Source organism: Neohortaea acidophila (assembly GCF_010093505.1).
Source record: "Neohortaea acidophila strain CBS 113389 unplaced genomic scaffold BDY17scaffold_2, whole genome shotgun sequence".
NCBI classification, from domain to species: domain Eukaryota; kingdom Fungi; phylum Ascomycota; class Dothideomycetes; order Mycosphaerellales; family Teratosphaeriaceae; genus Neohortaea; species Neohortaea acidophila.
In genome coordinates this window covers 1,236,188-1,256,042 of record NW_022985511.1, presented here as the reverse complement: position 1 = coordinate 1,256,042, position 19,855 = coordinate 1,236,188, and the positions used below count along the sequence as shown (strand labels likewise).

The window sequence follows — 19,855 nt, the reverse complement described above, 5'->3', positions numbered from 1 at the left end:
GAGAGTGTGGGGAAGAGCTCGAGATCCACCCAACTCCACCCGCCCATCGATCTCCGCAGCCTTATTTGAAAGGTTAATATCAGCTTCCCCCCGGCCGACCGACTGGACCAACTCTTTCGCTCGTGCATGAATAGTGAGATCCTCGACAGAACACTAGACAGGTAGAAAGCTCTTCCACATAATCTATCAACGCCAAGAGTGAAGTGCAAAAGCAACTCTATTACCGTCCGTAGGCTGCCCATCAACACCACAGCAAGTGGCATGCACGTGTATAAAGCAGAACCCGCAGTCATCTTTTCCTGCCCCAGCATACCCATTCGTCGCTAGGCGTTGTATGCATGCACGCAAACCGTGAAACGCCGGGTTCGCTATGCAAAAAACAGCAGAAGTCCACTTCCCCTCCCGATTATCATCATCTCGTCGACCTGTTCCTTCGCATGCTTTCCCCTTCGCATCCGTATCCTCACTCACCCCCGCTCGGTGCGTCAGTCTTCATTTCTTCAACAGCCTCAGTTCTCCTGCTTCTTGAGCCCCAGAGCCCCCAACAACCCATTCCCATTAGAAGGCACAGGCTTCACCTTGCCGAACCCCAGATCCAAGTCCAGAATAATCTTCAACGCATTGCGACTGCGCAAATACGGCATCGGGGAGCGCGCCTCCTGCAGTCCCGTAGCAGGGCGCTCGGCCGGCGTGATTTCCTCCTGCGGAAGGTGCTCGCCCGGCATGGGGAGCAAGCCCTGCAGCAACTCGTAGCCCGCGAGCGTGAAGCCGAACTGCGGCGAGGAGCGGAGGACGCGCGCCGCGCCGCCTTTGAAGAAGGCTTGGAAGCCCTCTTCGCGGAAGACTTTGGTCGCTGCGTCGCGCAGGCCGGAGTAGGAGGTGTCGCCTTTGCGCGCCTCGACTTGCAGGCGGGTTTTGATGACGTCGCAGGGCGTGGTGAGGTACGCGGCGGGCATGCCTGCGATGGCGCCGGCGGTGAGGAGCTGCAGGATGCCGAGTTTCTTCGTCGTCGACTCGCCGAAAAAGTCGCGCTTCAGGTGGCTGTACGACGGGAAATAGATGGCGCTAAAAGGGATGTCGCGTAGCAAGCAAGCTGATGCGCCTTTGTAGAGTCCCTTGAGACCCAGGTTGCGCACGATCCACAGGGCGGAGCGTTTGGTGAACTCCTCGCCATCGCGCGCTGCTGCTTTCGCAGCCTCCCCCTGGACCTGGAGGCGGATCTTGACGATCTCGAGGGGATTGGTGAAGACGACCTGGCACATACCGGCCGAGGCACCGGCAAGGACCTCAGCGGGTAAGGGGATGCTGCCGTCCTTGATGTTGGTGAATTTGCCGCGCACCAGGTCGTTGACGGTAAGTTTGATGGCCTTTTCGGGAGCGACACCAACGAGTTGGGGCAGCACACCAGAGTAGAGGCCGCGGAAACCCTCGTTACGAACGACCTTTTGGAAGCAATCGATACTATTCTTGTAGAGCACCTGGCCAACGCGTCCTTTGCGCTGGTTCTGCATGCGCGTCTTGACGAGATCGATGGGGTAGACCATGAAAGCACCGAAGGCACCGGCGATACTACCGAGGGCGAAGTGGTGGGCGGAGATGGCGATGTCGTGGAGGAAGCTCTCGGAGCCCGCGACACGCTTCTGCGCGATGGTGGGGAGGGGATTCTGGAACGGCGCCTCATAACCGCTCGGGCCAGAATGCCAGCTCGCATCCAACACTCGCGCGAAGTCGGACAGGCCCAGTCTACCGGCCGGCTGGTCGAGAGATGCAAAGTGGAAGAGAATGTCGGCTTCCATGGGCGTGAAGAGGGTGAAGCGTGTGATGCGGGCAGCCTCGTTCAAGAAGTCGACGCGGGTGACCTTGCCGTCGGCAGACTTGGAAATGGCGTTGCGCACAATGAGCTCCACCAAGTCCATCTGGCTGATAACATTCTGGAAGGCGCGCACGTTGGCGTAGCTGATCTTGGACCCAGAGCTGATGTTGCAGAGGGTCGGTAGGTTTTGCAGGAGATGGTCGGAGAGCTTGTGCGATGCCGTTTCTTGGATGATGCGTTGGAAGTCTTCGGGCTCGATGTAGCCGTCTCCGTTCTTGTCAAAGTGCAAGAATGCCTGGCGAATGCGCTCTCCTTGCAGACCACGAAGCATCTGCGCGAATTGCGGGTATGTCATGGAGTGTCTGTTTTTCCTCCCACCCACGTACAGCTTCGCCCAATCGCCGTCCCAGTTGAAGGGAATACCAGTCTTGTTTGCTGCGTAGACCTGCTTAAAGTCCTCGAAGTTAACGTGGCCGGTGGCCGGGTCGGCGAAGAGTCGAAAGGCGATTTCGTATTCGGCGTCGGGTTTGAGGAGGAGGTTGTTGAAGACATTCCAGTCTTGCAGGGTGATGCGACCCTGGTGACGGCGGTCGGCGATGTCGAAGAGCACAATGTATTGCTCTCTCTGGATTTTGTGCTGTGACATTGTTGGCAAGCTGCTCGTAAAAGACATGCTCACCTAGTGCGCAGCTCTGCCTGCTAATCTCTTCCTTCCCTTCCCTTACCCTCCCGTGCCCATCCGTGTGCAAGTGTAGGGGTAATAACAGTGAAATGGACTTACGTAGTCTTCATTCTCCGGCGCAATGGCTTCCACAAATTCGTGCTGGGTCATGTAGTACTCTCCGCTCTCTTCATCCTTGGCAGCATACTGCATGAACTCTGCTTGTACCTGCGTGGAGGTCTGGAGGTCCTCTGCGCCGACGAGGCTCTCCTTGACCTTCTCCGTGACGGAGGCCATGATGGAGAGCTTGTGACACTGCAGTGTCGGTTGCGGGAGAGGGTGGTAGGGTAGCGACGGTGGTGTTTCGAGGCTGTTGCGGTGTGATTAGGAAGAAGGATGGCGATGTGCTCCGTTTGTCGTGTGAAGCGGAGCGCGGAAGGAGGGTGAAGGTAGAGACAGGGGTTCCAGTCGGTGAGTAGGAGTGAGTGTGAAGAAAGTTCACACGGTATTATACATGGCAGAAAAGGGAATATACAGGGGAAGAAGAGCGAGGTTGGAGAGAGTGGAGGAGGCGGAGGAGGTGGATTTGCGATGGGGTTGAGGATGGGGTTTGTCACGCTCAATGGGTGCTTTCGGAGCTCGAAAAAAAGCGTTCCTTCCTCAATTTTGCCAAACTTTGCGAAACGTGGAGACCCTGCGCTTCGGCTGACTTGCCGAGATCCACCAAACAAATCTCAAAAGGCAGGAACGAGCGGCGATGAGGTGGGTGCTTTGCCGTGTTTCCATGCCCCCTACGAGATGCTGTTCCATGTTCCCGTTGTGTTGCAACAAACCGCGTGTGCGAGGTGTATGGTCGCACGCGGCCCTGTTGGTTTCAGCGCATTCAGCAAGGCTGACTACCACATCTTCACAGACACCCAGCTCCACAGGTACGAGCCTGTACAAAACGCGTAATCACGGGTCTCTCAAGCTTGCTAGCTGAACTACTTCACAACACCTCACAAGACACCTGTTCCAAACGTGTCTCGCAATGCGCTCGACCGAAATTACAAAAGCCGGACTTTCGGCTAAATGCCACGCGCGCTGGAGAGAAGTCAGCCCTACCACGTGACTGCGGCACTATATTTATACCACGAGCAGCGACGTTCACTTAAGCTCATCCCCGCGGACTGCCCTCGACCATGGAGATCGACGGCGGCAAGGCTTGAGAGTGAAGTAGCTGGACGCACGCTGTTTTGGTCTTGCCATCACGGGCGAATCCCGCGCTATAATCCCTCCAAAAAGCGACAGAATGGACTGCCACGAGTGGCATGTGATTGTGCGATGCAAATTGACCACATTCAGCAAGCCAGCATGCAATGCAGAGGAAATTCGAATTGATTGTATTTCATGTCCAAGTTCTGTTCCAAACCATGGGAGATCGGCGAGAGAAGCCGTGTGGTGTGGGAAAGTTTAAATTGCGCTAGCGTGTATCAAACTCTCTGCATCCCGCACCCGCCTACCTAACGCCTCCCCCGTTGTCTGCAGTGACTCCCATGCTGCCTCCACACCTCCTGCATTTGCTCCATCCTTGCAGTAATTTATTCCTCTGCCCATCATAGCAAACCCTCCCTCTGCCCGCCATCGACACACATCCCCTCACCACAACCTCCATCTCCCAAAGTCCATCCCGTCTTGGCGCGTTCCCAAATGCGACACGAGATCTCGTGAGGGTGGATGGTCCATCCAATCTCATCATCTCAAGACGCGTGTGGGTGAAATCTAGGCAGCAGCGGGCTTGGCTACGAACCAGTCACACCCCACTCGCTATCGCGCTCGCCCATGGCCAGCAAGCGCAAGTTCGACAACTTCGACCCCAACAAGTCGGACTCCGACGATCTCGACTACGGCGCCACTTCCTCCCCTCGCGCTCGACCTCAAGCCCGCTCGCGCAAGCAGCAAAAGCTCGCGAGTCGGAAGCCTGCCAAAAGGCGTCGCGAGACCTACGAAGATAGCGACGGGGATATTCTTGAGGACAGCGAGGCTGCCGATAGTGACGAGGAGTCCTTTGCAGAGTCCAGTGAGGATGAGGTGGAGCTGAATCCCAAGACTGGAAGAAGCGTGAGGGCGACGGCGAAGAAGCCTGTACACTACGAAGAGCCCAGCGACGAGGAGGAATTCAAAGAGGAGGAAGAGGACAGCGAGCACGAGATCAAACCTGTCAAGAGAAGCAGCGCTGCACGAAGTGGCCGCTTGATCGTCAAGCTCAAAGTTCCTCCCAGCGTGATGGACGGCGGCCGAGCCACACGTCCACGGACGAACAGCAGGCCCAGCTCCCGCCGTGAACCTACTCCACAGGCTCAACCCACCAGCGCTACTGCGACGCGTAGGAGCAGTCGCATCTCGCACAACGACGAGGATCCGCTGGTCGCGTTGACGGATTCCGGGAAGCATGAACAAGTCACTCGCCCTGGCACTGCTACGCCGGAGCCCCCCGAGAGAAGACCATCAAGAGGCGGCAAAAGCATGAAGAAGCTCCCGAGTGCTATCATGGAGGCTTCTCAAGAGGACTCACAACCACCGCAAGTTCTTGCGGATGAGGAGTTGATGTCACAACTACAAGAGGCGGCAGGCCTAGATTCAAAACCAAAGATTGACCCTGAATCACCCCAAGCTGACGAGCCTGTGCAAGACGAGATCCAAATGGAACTCGTTGACGAGGAAGAGCAGGTCGTTCCAGAATCAGAGGAAGACGATGGCCCTGTGCAGCGAGCTGGGCGAACTCTTCGGCAACGTCGCAAAACTCCTACCCCTCCTCCCGAGTCCCAACCACAACGCAGATCGCTTCGCGCGAGAAAATCTGGCGCCGTCGAACAAAGTAGCGACTTCGAGCCCGATTTGGAAGGCGAGGCGGACAACGAAGAGGATGTGTCTGACTCTGAAGATCATTTGAAAGTTCCTCATGGGCGTAGTAGCAATGATGAGAGCGCAGGCGGAGGCAGGAGATCTGGTCGACTGGCGCGCAAGACGGCGTCGCAGCGCAGCCGATCTCAACGTCTCAAATCTGACGATGATGACCAGCTGGATCCCGATGAGATCGCAGATGAAGCTGCAGACCTGGAAGAAGACCACAGGCGCAATCGGCGTGATCGGAAGAGGCCGTCGAGACGCAGTGAGATTGCGTTTGAACCGAACCTGCGGAACCGGAGCAATCGACCGGATTATCGCATTCTTCGTCCCGAGCTTCTCCTGCCCATCGAAGACGATGATGCTATCCCACCTGCTGCCACCCCACAACGAGGGAAGCGTGGGGCTGCTGGAGCTTACCGCAGCCTCTTCTCAACCTTTGGTCCTTTCGGCGGCGCAGGAGGACCTCCACCCGTTTTCGGAGGTGCAGAAGGGGCCGGTGCCGGTGCGACTGCTGGCGTCGACTCTGACAGTAGTGATGACGAGATGGGTCTTGGTCGTGCTGGTCAGCAAGGGGTCGGCGGTGCGGTTGGCATGACCCCTACTTCTGCCTTCCCCAAGCCATATGTGCCTCAGACGCTCAATGCCGATCCGATACAAGGACCTGGAGGTGGCCCACCTGGTTTGGGCAAAGTCAAGGACCGAAAAGCACTTGCCGACGCTGATCCTCTCGGTGTCGATCCCAACGTCACATTTGACGGTGTGGGTGGGCTGGAAGATCACATCAACCAGCTCAAGGAAATGGTCTCTCTCCCTTTGCTGTACCCGGAGCTGTTCCTCAAGTTCCACGTCACACCTCCACGAGGTGTGCTCTTCCACGGTCCTCCAGGAACGGGTAAAACGTTGCTTGCTCGTGCACTGGCTTCCAGTGTAAGCTCGCAGGGCAAGAAAGTGACCTTTTACATGCGAAAAGGAGCAGATGCACTGAGCAAGTGGGTGGGCGAGGCGGAGAAACAGCTACGTCTGCTTTTCGAAGAAGCAAGGAAGAATCAACCCAGCATCATCTTCTTCGACGAAATTGATGGACTGGCTCCTGTGCGATCGAGCAAGCAAGAGCAGATCCACGCGTCCATCGTTGCGACTCTGCTCGCGTTGATGGACGGCATGGACGGCCGAGGGCAGGTGATTGTCATTGGTGCCACCAATCGTCCAGACTCTGTGGATCCTGCATTGAGGCGACCAGGTCGGTTCGATCGGGAGTTCTACTTCCCTTTGCCTGATGAGAAGGCTCGGAGAGCAATCATTGACATTCATACCAAAGGATGGGAACCCGCGCTCAAGCCAGACTTCAAGGATCAACTCGCCGAGCTCACGCGAGGCTACGGTGGTGCCGATCTGCGTGCTCTTTGCACTGAAGCAGCGCTGAATGCGGTTCAAGGCACATACCCACAGATCTACACGAGCAATGAGAAGCTGCTCATCGACCCGGACACGATCAAAGTGCTGGCCAAAGACTTCATGATCTCCGTCAACAAGATCGTGCCTGCGTCCGAACGTTCAGCCGCATCCGGCGCCGCTCCATTAAGGAAGGACGTGGAGCCGCTGCTTCGCAAGCCATTGGAGACGATCACGAATCTGGTCAATCATGCTATCCCCCGAAAGCGAAAGGCGACGGCTTTGGAAGAAGCCATGTACGATGACCGAGAGGACCAGCAAGGCTTTGAGCGCGAGAACCTGCAGCGTCAATTCGAGTCGGCTCGCATCTTTCGGCCGCGATTGTTGATTCGAGGCGAGCAGGGCATGGGGCAGCAGTATCTTGGTGCTGCGTTGCTGAGCAAGCTTGAGGGTTTGCATGTGCAGAATTTTGATATGGCGACTTTGATGAAGGATTCTTCGAGGGTAAGGCGGCATTTTTGACATACTGATTTAAAGTGCTATGCTAATTATGTCCACAGTCCGTCGAAGCCGCTATTGTGCAGCAGTTCGAGGAAGTCAAGCGTCACAAGCCCAGTGTCATCTTCATCCCGAACATCGACATGTGGTATCGAACGCTTGGAGACTCTGCCATTCGCACATTCACTGGCCTGTTGCGCAGCCTGCCGCCCACCGAGCCTGTCCTGCTTCTTGGTATACTCGAGAAGGGCCCAGACGATATTGACGAGGACACGAGGAAGTACAATGCCGCACTGGAAGGCCGAATGATCCGCGACCTCTTTGGTTACTCCATGAAAGACCAATTTGAGCTTGCACGACCAGATGAGGCGGCTCGACACGAATTCTTCACCTCCATCGTCGACTACATTCGCAAGCCTCCATCGGACTTTCCCGAGGCGGAGAATAGAAAGAAGAGAAAGCTCGCCGAGCTGCCCATCGCACCTGCCGCGGCCGAACCACAAGGCCCGAGCAAAGAAGATCTCAAGGCGCAGAAGAAGAAGGATCGGCAGACGCTGAACTTGCTGAAGCTGCACATCCAAAGCGTCATGGATCAGATCAAGCTCAAGTACAGGAAGTTCCGCAATCCTGTCGTTGAGGATCGCGATATTGCGTACTTGTACGATGAGCAGAATCCGGAGGTGCTCACCACCGATCTGGGTGAGGAGCAGAGACGCCAGCAGCAGCTGTTCCGGCCGTACGAGTTGAGCAAGGACGACAAGGGCGCGCCTGGAATCCTCGAAGTCGCTTCGGGCAAGTTTTACTACAATCTGGAGATTGTCACGATTGAGAAGCGGCTTTCGAACGGGTACTACAAACGCCCGAAGGACTTTCTCGCGGATATTAAGCGGCTGGCGAAGGACGCGAAGGCGCTGGGCGACCAGGATCGCACGTTGAAGGCCAATGAGATGCTGGCTAATGTGGAGGTTGACATGACTACGCTTGAGCAGACGCAGCCTGCGCTCTGCGCTGAGTGCGAGGCTGTCTACCAGCGTGAGCAAGCTCGTGAGTACGAGCGTCTGCAGAAGGAGAGGGAGGCACAGCGACGAGGGGAAGATGTGCCCAAGGTCGTGCCCAATGTCCCGCCGGCGCACGTCTCCAACACGACCACCGAGACCTCGGGGCCCGTCAATCTCGGCCTTGAAGTCCCGGGTGGTCGGCCGCCGTTGTTCCCCATCACACCCAGTCGCTTTGGCCACGGACCAAGCCCGCTCTCCAATCCATGGAGCACGACGAACGGCAGCCATCCATCTGCGCACACCAACGGCTCCATCGTGCCTTCGCGACTGCAACAGGATGACTCGGAGATGATGATCGATACCGAACACCAACACGGATCACCCACTTCACTCAGCCAGCCCAACACCCAAGGCCAGCTGACACAACACAGCGCCCACACGCGCATCGCCCAGGGCTCGCAACCCGAACATTACCATAACAGCGCCTCAACCACCACCTCGGGACAGAAGACCAGCTCGAAGGACAGAAGCAGTGGTCCGTCTGTTCTTACGCAGCTTTCGAATGGCGTCCACCTCCCCGGCGGCGCTGGTGGTGCCGACCACCCCGACTTCTCCATGTTGCCGGAAGCCCGTGGTGGAAGCCAATTACCTGATACGCAGGAGCAGCTGGGGTACGGATCGTCATCGCAATCTTCGCCTCCATACATGGCTCATCCCGTGCCTGCGCCGCCACCCCAACAGCAGCAGGCAGACCACCAAGACCAACCCCGCCGCGGCTCTATCAGCGCCGTCCTGAACCCCCCAGCTGAAACCACCACCACAACCAGCCACGAAGACCCCGCAGGCAACAAATCCCGCATCCTCCTAGACCAAGACTCCGCCGCCCTCCTCCTCATCCAACTCGTGGCCGCCTCATCCGGCTTGTCGGTCGAGCAGCTCGAGCAGGTCAACGCGAGCATGATGCATGTGGTGTGGGGCCAGCGGGGGAATTGGAATCGCAACCAGGTGCTGCACAGTGTTAAAGATGCGTTTAATGCGACGGTGGCGGATATTGAGGCTTGTCAGCGCGTGTTGGATCCGAGTCAGCCGAAGTAGGGGGGTTTTTTTGATTCTTTGCTTGTGATGGAGGGAAGTGGGGGTTGGCTTGTTGGATGGGTAGGGGGTGTGTGTGAGAGTTCCTGGCTGTATGTTTCATGAGGTGATATATGTAGCAGTACAGTATGATACAATCCTCCCCGCCCCGATTGAGTCCTCAATCAAATCCCAATCACCTTCCTCGCCTTCGAAAGCCACGACCGATCAAACTCGCCCGGACTCAGCGCTGCCGCCAACGGCTTCCCATGCTCCAGCATCTGCGCCCCATTCACATCCAGCTTCCAATGCCCGCCTTCCCCTTCAATCCGCACGTACGCAATCCCGTCGCGCAGCAGCATGCGGCGCGTATCTTGTTTCAAATTCGGCCAGATGTTGAGCAGGGAGGTGTTGAAGGCTTGCAAGCGTTGTATTATAGTGGGTTTCACTGCTTCGCTGCCCCCCTCGGAGGCGGGGAGGCCGAGCTGCGTGAATTTCTGCGCTTCCTCGCGTGGGATGTGGTAGTATGAGATGGCGCCCATGCCTACTACTTGTCTGTCGATGAAGACTTGGTGCATTGGGGCGTCGATTACTCTGCCTTTGCGGCCGAATAGTGGGATGGCGGGTTTGGTCTCGAGCCGTAAGAAGGGCGTTCCCCGTGTCAAATTCCCAGGCATAGACGAGGCAACGAGCGATACGCTACGGATTAATTTCGCGGGTGCGAGGATTAGTGCCGTGCCTATCGCGGCGGTGAAGATGGCTACTCCAGACGAGGCGGTGCGCAGGTACCATGGCATTTGCTTGCCTTCTGCTTGCGCTTCGGCGGCGGTGGGGACGTTGATGTTGCTTGCTTGCAGGAGAGAACCAGCGAGCACGGCTGTGCCGAAGAGGTAGGAGAAGAAGTAGAAGCTCGTGTGGCTTGGGGCGTGGTAGAGAAGTACCTGGCCTGTGGTGTCGAGGAGCTGGGTGAGGGATGGGTCGAGACGGGAGTTGCTTGGGCGGGTGTTGGAGAGATTGGTTGATGGGGGAGGGGTGGTGAATGATGGAGTTGGAGGTGGTGGGGCGGGTGGTTGTGCTCGTGATTGTTTGGGGAGTGGTCGGATGACTTTGGGTTTGGGGGGTTTGGTTGGTTTTGCGTGCGCGCATGTTGTCTGGCTGAATGGTCTGCAAGTGAGGGATTGGAGGCGTGATGTTTTATTCGGGTTTGGGGAGAGGATGCGCCATCTCAATCCAGGAGGCAGTCTGAGGAGCCATTGGATCGTTGACATCTCGTCGGCCTTGTCGTGGCTCTAGATGGGCTGGCCGCATGAAGGAGACTCTAATGTTTCCTGCAGTACAGAGGTGAAGTGCGAATTAAATTGAAGCTTCGGCGCTTTCGCGGAGCGACGTGCAGCGCACATGCCACCTCCTCCCTGCCCGGTCCCAACGCTCTCGTCTGCACCTCTCCATTGCTTTCCACCCTCGCCCTCCTCCTCCACCTCCACCCTCTCATCCCCCCGCGCATGTTGTAGTCTGTAGAGCTGCAATGGCGGCCCTCGCAACCCCCTCCCGACTCTCCGCGCGACTGGCGCAAAGATGCGCACCCCGAGCTCCGGCGCGCAGAGGTGAGACAGCGTCGCACACAACCCCGAACAGACATCAACTGACGCACCCCCCCAGGCTTCCGAGTCTGTGCGAGAAACCGAGCAGCACAAAACTACACCATGCCCGCCCTCTCCCCCACCATGAGCGAAGGCAACATCGCCAGCTGGAAAGTGAAGGAGGGCGCCTCCTTCTCCGCCGGCGACGTTATCCTCGAAATCGAAACGGACAAAGCGACCATGGACGTCGAGGCGCAAGATGATGGCATTCTGTTTAAGATTATTGCGGCTGAGGGCGCAAAGGGCGTGCCGGTGGGGCAGCGGATTGCTGTGTTTGCGGATGTTGGGGATGACTTGGAGAGCTTGGAGGTGCCTGCGGAGGAGAAGAGTGCGAGCAAGTCGCAGGAGCAGAGAAAAGAGGAGTCACAGCCTAAGCAGAAGGAGGAGGAGGAGGATTCAAAGCAGACATCTGAGAAGGGGAGCAGCGGTGGGAAATCTGCAGATGCTACACCGACGGCTTCGCCCGCGAAGGAGGAAACCACTTCAAAGCAAGGAGGCAACACGGCCAGGCAGAAATACCCCCTCTTACCCTCTGTCGAGCATCTGCTACACGCCAACGGCTACTCGACAAGCGAAGTCGACAAAATCCCCACTTCCGGACCAAACGGCCGCTTGCTGAAGGGCGATGTGCTCGCCTACCTCGGCCGCATCAACAAAGAATACCCAGAGAAGCAGTCGAAGCGCATAGAAAAGCTCTCCCATCTGGACCTCTCCAACATCAGAATATCAAAGAAGGAGGCGACGAAACCCGCCCAAGCAGACAAAGCGAAATCAGCCGCCGCCGAGCTTCCCCAGGAGACGGAGATTGCGCTACCCATCACCCTATCCGCCGTCATCGCCACGCAAAAACGCGTCCAAGACTCCCTAGGCATCTTCCTCCCACTATCCACCTTCATCGCCCGCGCCTCCGAACTCGCAAACGAAGACCTCCCGCCCAGCAGGAACCGCAAACCCACCGCCGACGAACTCTTCAACTCCGTTCTAGGCCTCGATCAGATCCACCACTCATCCCGGGGTTCCTTCATTCCTCAAATCATGGGCATCTCCAACCCTCCTCTCGTAGCTTCTAGGGCGTTGGCGAAGAAGCCGGACATCATTGACTTCTTGGCTCCCAAGGCTGCGAAGCGCAAGGTGTCTCCTGTTACTGCTGCGCCGGCGGCTGTGGGTGTGTCGCCTAGCGGCAATATCTTCTCGGTCACGGCTAGAGTGGGCGAGGAAGCGCGGGCGGCGGAGTATCTGGAGCGGATGAAGGTGGCGCTTGAGCAGGAGCCGGGCCGGCTGGTATTGTGATTGTGTATGTGCTATATGTCTGTATAGTGTGTTGCTTAGCGATTCATTGAGCATACCGTGCCACAAATACACGCTAAATGCATCGCCTCGACTCCTTCGCGGCAGCAGCACAAAGCCTTGCACGAGTCAAGTCGCAGCTCAGCGGAGCTTCCGCATGACTCAGAAAAACTTCCAGCACATCACATGCAATCCTCCTGCACATCCTCTCTCGCATCACCACCCGCACAATGTATCTCACCCCCCGATAACCCAATGGAGCTTTACATCTTAGGGCCGGCATTCGGCCTACCGTCCATCGACGCCGAATGCAACGCCGCAGTAGCCCTACTCCAACACCTCCACCCAACCACCAGCAACTGGCACCTCATCCCCACCCACGACCAAACCCGGCACCTCCCCTACCTCCTCGACGACCAGAAAACCTACGAGGGCTTCCAAGCCATCCAAACACACCTCCAACCAATCTCAACCTCGAACAACGACAACGCCTTGCAATCAGCAACCTCAACAGCCCTCACCTCCCTCCTCGACTCCCGCGCCCAACCCCTCCTCGACATCACCCTCTACACCTCCTCCGAAAACTACCGCTCCGCCACCCGCCCCGCCTTCACGCGCCTCCTCCCCTGGTACGCCAATTACACCGTCCCTCCGCGGCGGCGCGCCGACGCGAAGAAGAGGACTGCGCAGCTGGGGATTTCACACATTGACGTCGATGAGGAGGATCCGCATGAGGATTTGAGCGGGCGCGGCGGGGCCGGCGATGTCGCCTCGGTAGGCAAAGAGCCGCAATTCGAAGCGGAGAGTCAGCGCAAAGCGGCGAGTTTACTTCTTCCGCGTAAGGATACGTTGCGTAGTCTTCTAAGGCGACCGGAGCATTCTGCGATTTTCCGATTGCATGCGCTCGCTGAGGCGTTTTTCGAGCCTTTGAGTAATATGCTGGAGGAGCGGGAGTTCTTTTTGGGCACGGAGGAGATGCAGGCTGTGGATTGTGCGGTTTATGGGTATTTGAGTTTGATGCTGTTTCCTGAACTCCCGCAGGGTTGGTTGAGGAAGATGTTGAGGGGGAAGTACCCGGCTTTGGTGAGGTTTACGGAGAGGATGCATGAGAGGTTGAAGATGGGGACGGATGTTGGGGATGTAATGGGAAGAGGGAAGAGCGTGGCTGCGGATGCTGCGACACACAGTCTGAATCTCCCCTGGGCAGCTCGACAATCTTCGAGCTTCACGGATGCCGTGACCGTGATCGCGTCTGACCTAGCAGCTCGAATACCCTACATCGGCCTCGGCAGAGTCGAGCACATCCCAGCCACGCCTCGCAAGCACCCACTATGGGAAAAGCGATGGTTCCCCGCCTTCCTCGCGACCACCGCCGCCTCGATCGGCTTTGGCACCTATTACGCCTTTGTCCTCGGCTTCCTGGAGTGGCCTCGCGGCGAGCAGGTGCAGATATTCGGGCGCAAACGGTTCGCAGATTATGGCCATTTGGGCGCCGCATTGGCGGGCATGAGTCTGCTGAGCCAACAGCAGCAGCAAGCGGCGAATGATAACGTCGTGGTGCATCCGCGCGATCTCTCTGATAAACCTGTTAGGGTGGAGGTCGAGGTGGAGAAGGACGGGTTGCCTTGAACAACTGACATAGCTGTTGCCAAATGCACGCCATCAGGTATCACACTTCAGAATCCGAGCGTACTTCTCGCCCATGCGCACCCGCGCTCTCATGGCCCATTGGTACTCTGCTTCGCACGCGCTGTTGTTCTTCAACACATCGCTCACGATGACCAGTTGCGTGGTGACGCGCGGCGGTCCCAACTCGACCGCTGCAGGCGTGGTGCAATATGCGACGCTCTGCAGGACCTTTCTCGCGCGATCGCGGAGGAGGAAGTGCAGGTATTGGGCATCGCTGAGGTTGGCGAGAGACGCTGTTGCTGTGGCGAAGACGTGGGAGAGATTGTGTTCGTGAAAGAGGGCGTGCAGGTTCAGGAGGCCGGAGTATGCCTATGCCGCGGACGAAATGTGGTCAGCTGGGCGGTCCTGGAGGCGCTGACGAATGGAATACTCACCATTGCAGACATTGCCCAGAAGAGAGTCAGCAACAATGCGGTATCGAGATCCGCAAACCAGAAGATGGGCGGAAAGATGAACTCTGCGTCGCCCGGCTGCTCGGAAGCGTGATGCGGGTTCAGCGGGAGACTGCGTTCCTGGTACAACGGCACCTCGCTATCTCTCTCGAGCCGCTGCTCGAACTCTTGCAGCTTCTTGATGATCAAGAGTAACTTGTCGACCATGGAGAACGCGGTGGGGACGACCTGGTCGGGCGGCAGTGTGGACAACGTGCTGCCCATTCGGGAGACTTGGGGTCCGAGAGCGAAGATGTCCAGAAGCTCATCAAGCTTGCGCTTCGGATGCACGCTAAACGGGATGTCTGTCCACTCCGGCTTTGCAAGGAAGGTGTCGTGTCCACTGTCGAACGCTTGCAGAATCTGTTCAATCCGTCAGTCACGATCCCCAGGCGGGGACACCACACGTCCATACAGAATACAAGCGAAAGCCCGTAAACACCTGCCACGCAGGCCCATCCACATGCGCCGCCGGCCCTCGCAGCCGCACCAGCCTGCCCAAAGCCGCCTGATGCCACTCCCAAGCCTGCAGCGTGCCGCCAGGACACTCGAGCGCCTCGTACGCCGCCAGCGCCTGGCAAGCCGCTAGCGTCGAGTCCGAGAGCGCGGTGCGCCGGCTCGCAAGCGCACTGTGCGTCTCCTGCAGAGCGCAGATGTACAGCTCGCGCCCGGCGGCTGTGAGGCGCGGGTCATCCATGGACTCTCGCCGCGTCAGCCAGGCGATGTAGTAGGCTAGGAACGAGGGGCGGAGACAGGAGTCCATGATGTTGCTGGCGGCGGAGCTGGACGCGAGATCCTGCATGTAGCCTGCCTTGTGGCGTCGGGAGAGTTGGTCGTCTAAGGCGTATGCCAGCAGTGACTGCTGGTGGAGTGCGCTGCTTGAAGGCTGCTTGGATAAAATCAATGCTGCTGTTTGCTGGTCCTCTGAATTCGTCGCTTGGACTTTCTCGCCGGATGCCTTCGCCCTGCGCTCCCGATCCGCCACCTCGCCATCTTTCTTCTTGTAGATCGTCTTATGACTGCCAGCGTCGTTGAGCACGAAAATCCGCTGCCCTTGGGTGTACTCGCATAAACGTTTTCCTAGGAGGCATCGCGCGCATTGTGGCTGCTGTTGATCGCACTGTCGTGCCGTATCTCCGTTAGTTGACATGGGTAATGTGCTGTTTGGGAGCTGTTTGGGAAGGGGGAGATGGCACCTACCGCTATACGCCGCTTCTTGCACGGCTGGCAGGCGGAGGAGCGGCCTGGGACGCCTACCATCTTCTTATCTCCAGGGCGATGAAGAAGACGTCGATGCTTTCATTGTGAAGATGATGGGATAAATATTTGGAGGAGGAAATGTCGCTTGAACTGTGGTTTGAGACATGGGTTGGTGAGGTCTGGTAGGCAGCAAGGCTTAGCCCGAGCACTGCCGATCTCTTTCCTAATGCGGCTTCAATTCGCGAGCCCTGCGCTTATGAGCCGGCGATGCGTATGGAAATCACCGTCATATCGGATGGAATGTTCTGGGAGTCTGTTGAGTATATTTTGAGAAGCAGCGTACTGTTGGAAAGGTTGGTTCTTTCGACATCGTACACCGAAAAGACCAACCCACATCCACTCTCAAGAGAAACACCCCGAGTACCTATTCCCACCCTACTCCTTAACGCCGACGGGTTGACCGCAGATAACTGATGTGACATCCACTCTCGTGATGTCCATCCCTCGTACATAATGGGCTACGTCTCAATCAACGAATCCTCATCATCAAACTGCCGCCTAAACGCTTCCACCAGCGCGCTGCCCTCCTCAGGAGACTCGTGCGGGTAGCCCTCGACAGGGACAAACTCGACCGATGCCGTGCTGATGCGTTGCCGCTCTTTGACGGAATAGCCTAGCTGGCGCATCCATTCGATTGCTCATTGGACGTTTGCGTCCGTTGCGCCGCCTCTTAGGTGCAGCCGGATTGATAGGGAGGGTGGAGGCTGAGTTCTAGGTGTGTCGTTGGGCTCGGCCGTTGACATTGTGGAATGCTGCGGCGGTGGGATCGGGGTTTGATTGAGGGGCTGGTGGGTGTGGGAAGGGGAGTATTTATATGGATGAGGTTGCTGCCTGGTGGGCAAACCTGTCGTCCGTCGAGTGATCAGAGTCTGGACGAACTCACAGCTACGCTGTTGCCTTGCAGACATTCAAGCCTCTCCATCAGTCGTCCTCACGATTCCTCTGAATAAAAGCAATCGCCCGCAAAAGATACGGCAGCACAAGCTCCGGATTCTCCGTCAAAGGAAAATGCCCCAACCCCTTCATAGCCTCAAACCTCGCCCCAGGGATCTTATCCGCAGTAGCCTTGCTCGCCTCCGTCGTACAACTATAATCATACTCCCCCGTCAACAAATACACCGGACACCGCCGCGTATCAATCCCCTCCACCCTCCCCCTCCCGTCCCACCCCCGGAAGTAGAACTTCAAATCCCCCGCAAACACCCCGTATCCATTGCTCGAGTACTGCCACCAGACCTGCCGCTTGTAGTACTCCGGCGACGTCGGGGCGCACATTCCGCACACCCGCTCGGGGTCGAGAAGCGACGTGTCTGCGCCTTTGATTTCGTAAATCGGCTGGTCGAATGCGAGGTGCTCGCAGGCTTCGCAGGCTATCACGCCGTGCACGTCCAGCTTTTTCGCGGCTATCGCTGCTGCTAGACATACGTGGCCGGCCATCGAGGCGCCGCAGAGGATTGTGTTGCGCAGGCGGAGACGAGCGATTACCTTCCCTATGGCTTCGAGGTAGGATGCTTCAGTCAACTTGTATCCCTCCGGCGCCTGCTTTGATCCCAAACTCGACCTTCCGTGCGCAGGCAGGTCGAAGGCATACATCGTGCATCGCTCGCGCAGATCAGCATTGTTCATCAGCGTGTGGTATTGCCGCGAGTCCGAGCCAGCCGTGTGCAGGAATAAGATATCCTGCGGTCCGTCGCCAGCCGTCTCGTAGAAGATCTTCACTTTGCCGTACTCCGCCATCTCAAGCCAGATATACTTCCCAGTCACTGCATCGTCTTCGACCACCTCCTCCGCCGGGGGTTCGTGCTCTGCTGCCGTGCGAATAGCTTTGCCATGCACCGCGTCTCGTATTCGATCCAGCACGATTCGCCAGATTCGCGCATGCGCGGCGAAAGACTGCTGATCGCCTAGAATAGCTATCTCCTTGTTCTCCGGCGCCAGAACTCGCAACATGCCCCAGAAAGACTGATACGGCCGGACGAGTGTGCCGTCGAAGAAAGCCGTCCAGTCTTCCGGCCTGGCTTGAATGGCAAACGTCCCATAATGCGCGGGCCCGACTTCGAGAGCGGCGCGCTGCGAGTCGATCCCTACGATCACGGAGTCATTTGGATTTTCACTGGATGTGATGGCGAAGGCGCATCGCACGCCCGCGGCTGAAGCTTGGAAGTCGGGGTCGGCGTTAATGTGCTTTTGCGCGGAGGCGAAGTGCGGTTCTAGCAGGGTCAGGATTTGTGAGGGCATTGTTGTCTTTCTTTTCTTCGCGGGAGGGGTTGAGGATTCTTGGGGTGATGCACTCGGCATTGTCGTTGGCAGGGTGTCATCGCTGGTTGAAGCGGAGGTTGCATGCTTCAGATTGCTTGCCCGAGGCTACGACACGCGTGCACTTTAGCTCTTTCACCGCACCTGGGAATAGTGATGGACGCCCGACTCCTTCTACAAAGGAGACAGAGAAGGGAGCTCGGCGATCGTGCACCTACTCACATACAGACTTGCGATTTCCACCTCTACGAGCGAGTTACGCTCGGGGTTAACGGCTACAGCCCTCATCGGGAATGTTTCGCGCCGAAGGATCGCATGAGGCTGAAAGTGCTGCATCAGCCGCCTGTGCCCAGGACTCGCTGACCTTTGCTATAAAGATTGAAGCTTTTCTTGTCCGTGGTAGACTTCATGCTTGTCAACCATCGCGCTTCACTTTTATCTCCCACGGGCAATTAGATTCATGCCTTCAACATCCCAACTCCAGGCTCTAAGAGACAGTCTCACGCCAGACGCAACGCTCCTCTCCGATCCGTCCTCGTTCGAATTCCAAGCACACCTGCAGCGGTGGTCGAATGTCAATCTCCGTACTCCATCAGCGATCGTCTTGCCCAGCACGGAAGAGGACTGCTTGAGCATTGTAGGCCAAGCTTTGTCTTCGCAACATCACATGTGCTGACCAGAAGGAACCAATAGATCAAATGGGCGAGATCTACAGGGACGCCATTCGTGTGCAAATCGGGTGGAATGTCGCTCTATTCCACGATCGATGAGGCCGGCATCGTCATTGACCTTAGTGACTTCTCTTCCGTCACTTATAACGAAAGCAGAAGCGAAGCAACGCTCGTTGGTGGTGTTCGAAGTAAGGAGGTTGCGATGGAATTGGCAAGACATGGGGTTTGCACGAGTGAGTAAGCAGTCATCAACACTTGTCGAGTGAGAGCGTACTGATGGATCCAGCTCTCCCATCATCCAATACCGTCGGTGCGATTCCGTTCTTCCTAAATGGTGGTAATTCTCCATTGGCGTCGAAGCTGGGCTACGCCTCCGATAACATTCTGCGTGCTCGATTGATCACAGCCGGTGGCGAAATCGTCAACGCGTCTGACGACGAGCATACCGATCTTCTGTTTGCTATCCGCGGCGCAGGGCAATTCTTCGGTCTCGTTGTGTCGTTGACGGTGCGCGCATATCCGGTCCTTGAAGTTTTCGGCAACGCTCAGGGTCGCTTCTGGAATGGGCGATTCATCTTCCCCTTGGACCGTGTAGCGGAAGTTGCAGAAGCTATGCGCCATGTCGTCAACAACTCGACTTACTGCGCAGGCGGCCTTATCATGATCGCCGCACCGCCGCCGACTCGTTGCCCGGCTATTGTAGTCACAGCCCGAGTTATCCACCCAAAGAGCGAAGAGCTGCAAGGAGAGGTCTTCAAAGCGCTCTATGACTTGGGACCAGTAGCGTCTGCCGGCGGCATGATCCCCATTGAGAATAACGGCGACTCCCTCCAACCCCTCATGGCTCCAGGCGATTTCAAGAAGCTACGCTTGACAGCCATCCACGTCTATGACCCCTCCGTCTTCCCAGAGATCGCAGAGCTCTGGCGACAAATGACGACGACTTGTCCCGACGCCATGCCATCCATGTTCAGCATCCTTTGGGAATCGCAATCCCCGCTACCGCCAACATTCGCCACGGCGAATGGTATGCATGGCATACGCTTCTGGGCGAACAACTTGACGTGGTGCACGAGTGCTGAGAGCCAGGAAGTCGTACAGGGGTATTTGGAGAAAGTGATTGCGGTCACGAGACGGGGCCAGAAACCTGTGGAGTATGTGGACTTCGCGAATAGTCTGCGGGAGCCGGAGTCGCCGGTTCATCGACGGTATCATGATTTGGAGAGGCTTCAGCGGTTGAGAAGGCTCAAGATGGAATGGGATCCGGAGGGGTTGTTTGGTGGTGATCTTTTGTGACAT

General features: G+C 57.2%; 9 protein-coding genes across 9 annotated transcripts; 4 read left to right on the top strand and 5 right to left on the bottom strand.

Annotated features, from left to right (window-relative positions):
* Window positions 1–167: 167 nt before the first annotated feature.
* Window positions 168–3,110, bottom strand: BDY17DRAFT_291607 (mitochondrial carrier domain-containing protein). Its single transcript, XM_033732686.1, has 2 exons — window positions 2,595–3,110; window positions 168–2,450 (listed from the first exon to the last, which is right to left on the bottom strand). Exons 1-2 carry the CDS (start codon window positions 2,769–2,771, stop codon window positions 510–512), a joined length of 2,118 nt encoding a protein of 705 aa, XP_033593070.1. The 5' UTR covers window positions 2,772–3,110; the 3' UTR covers window positions 168–509.
* Window positions 3,111–3,969: 859 nt separating this feature from the next.
* Window positions 3,970–9,453, top strand: BDY17DRAFT_261800 (uncharacterized protein). Its single transcript, XM_033731854.1, has 2 exons — window positions 3,970–7,259; window positions 7,316–9,453. The coding sequence occupies exons 1-2, from the start codon at window positions 4,296–4,298 to the stop codon at window positions 9,344–9,346; spliced, it is 4,995 nt and encodes a 1,664-aa protein (XP_033593069.1). The 5' UTR covers window positions 3,970–4,295; the 3' UTR covers window positions 9,347–9,453.
* On the bottom strand, window positions 9,454–10,653 carry BDY17DRAFT_291603 (uncharacterized protein). Its single transcript, XM_033732685.1, has one exon. It carries the CDS (start codon window positions 10,588–10,590, stop codon window positions 9,508–9,510), a length of 1,083 nt encoding a protein of 360 aa, XP_033593068.1. The 5' UTR covers window positions 10,591–10,653; the 3' UTR covers window positions 9,454–9,507.
* Window positions 10,654–10,746: 93 nt separating this feature from the next.
* BDY17DRAFT_291602 (uncharacterized protein) lies at window positions 10,747–12,381 on the top strand. Its single transcript, XM_033732684.1, has 2 exons — window positions 10,747–10,926; window positions 10,982–12,381. The coding sequence occupies exons 1-2, from the start codon at window positions 10,848–10,850 to the stop codon at window positions 12,250–12,252; spliced, it is 1,350 nt and encodes a 449-aa protein (XP_033593067.1). The 5' UTR covers window positions 10,747–10,847; the 3' UTR covers window positions 12,253–12,381.
* On the top strand, window positions 12,345–14,480 carry BDY17DRAFT_80005 (Tom37 C-terminal domain-containing protein). Its single transcript, XM_033738721.1, has 2 exons — window positions 12,345–13,755; window positions 13,985–14,480. The coding sequence occupies exons 1-2, from the start codon at window positions 12,436–12,438 to the stop codon at window positions 14,210–14,212; spliced, it is 1,548 nt and encodes a 515-aa protein (XP_033593066.1). The 5' UTR covers window positions 12,345–12,435; the 3' UTR covers window positions 14,213–14,480.
* BDY17DRAFT_307965 (uncharacterized protein) lies at window positions 14,248–15,519 on the bottom strand (the record flags this gene model as incomplete). The annotated part of the gene is made up of 3 exons (XM_033735157.1): window positions 14,248–14,292; window positions 14,313–14,732; window positions 14,785–15,519. 3 exons carry the CDS (start codon window positions 15,517–15,519, stop codon window positions 14,248–14,250), a joined length of 1,200 nt encoding a protein of 399 aa, XP_033593065.1.
* Window positions 15,520–15,838: 319 nt separating this feature from the next.
* On the bottom strand, window positions 15,839–16,795 carry BDY17DRAFT_291596 (uncharacterized protein). The gene has a single exon (XM_033732683.1). It carries the CDS (start codon window positions 16,535–16,537, stop codon window positions 16,268–16,270), a length of 270 nt encoding a protein of 89 aa, XP_033593064.1. The 5' UTR covers window positions 16,538–16,795; the 3' UTR covers window positions 15,839–16,267.
* BDY17DRAFT_246039 (alpha/beta hydrolase fold family protein) lies at window positions 16,551–17,867 on the bottom strand (the record flags this gene model as incomplete). Its single annotated transcript, XM_033730686.1, has 1 exon — window positions 16,551–17,867. The coding sequence occupies one exon, from the start codon at window positions 17,865–17,867 to the stop codon at window positions 16,551–16,553; it is 1,317 nt and encodes a 438-aa protein (XP_033593063.1).
* Window positions 17,868–18,345: 478 nt separating this feature from the next.
* Window positions 18,346–19,852, top strand: BDY17DRAFT_315278 (uncharacterized protein; the record flags this gene model as incomplete). The annotated part of the gene is made up of 3 exons (XM_033735896.1): window positions 18,346–18,522; window positions 18,579–18,789; window positions 18,843–19,852. 3 exons carry the CDS (start codon window positions 18,346–18,348, stop codon window positions 19,850–19,852), a joined length of 1,398 nt encoding a protein of 465 aa, XP_033593062.1.
* Between the last annotated feature and the right edge of the window lie 3 nt (window positions 19,853–19,855).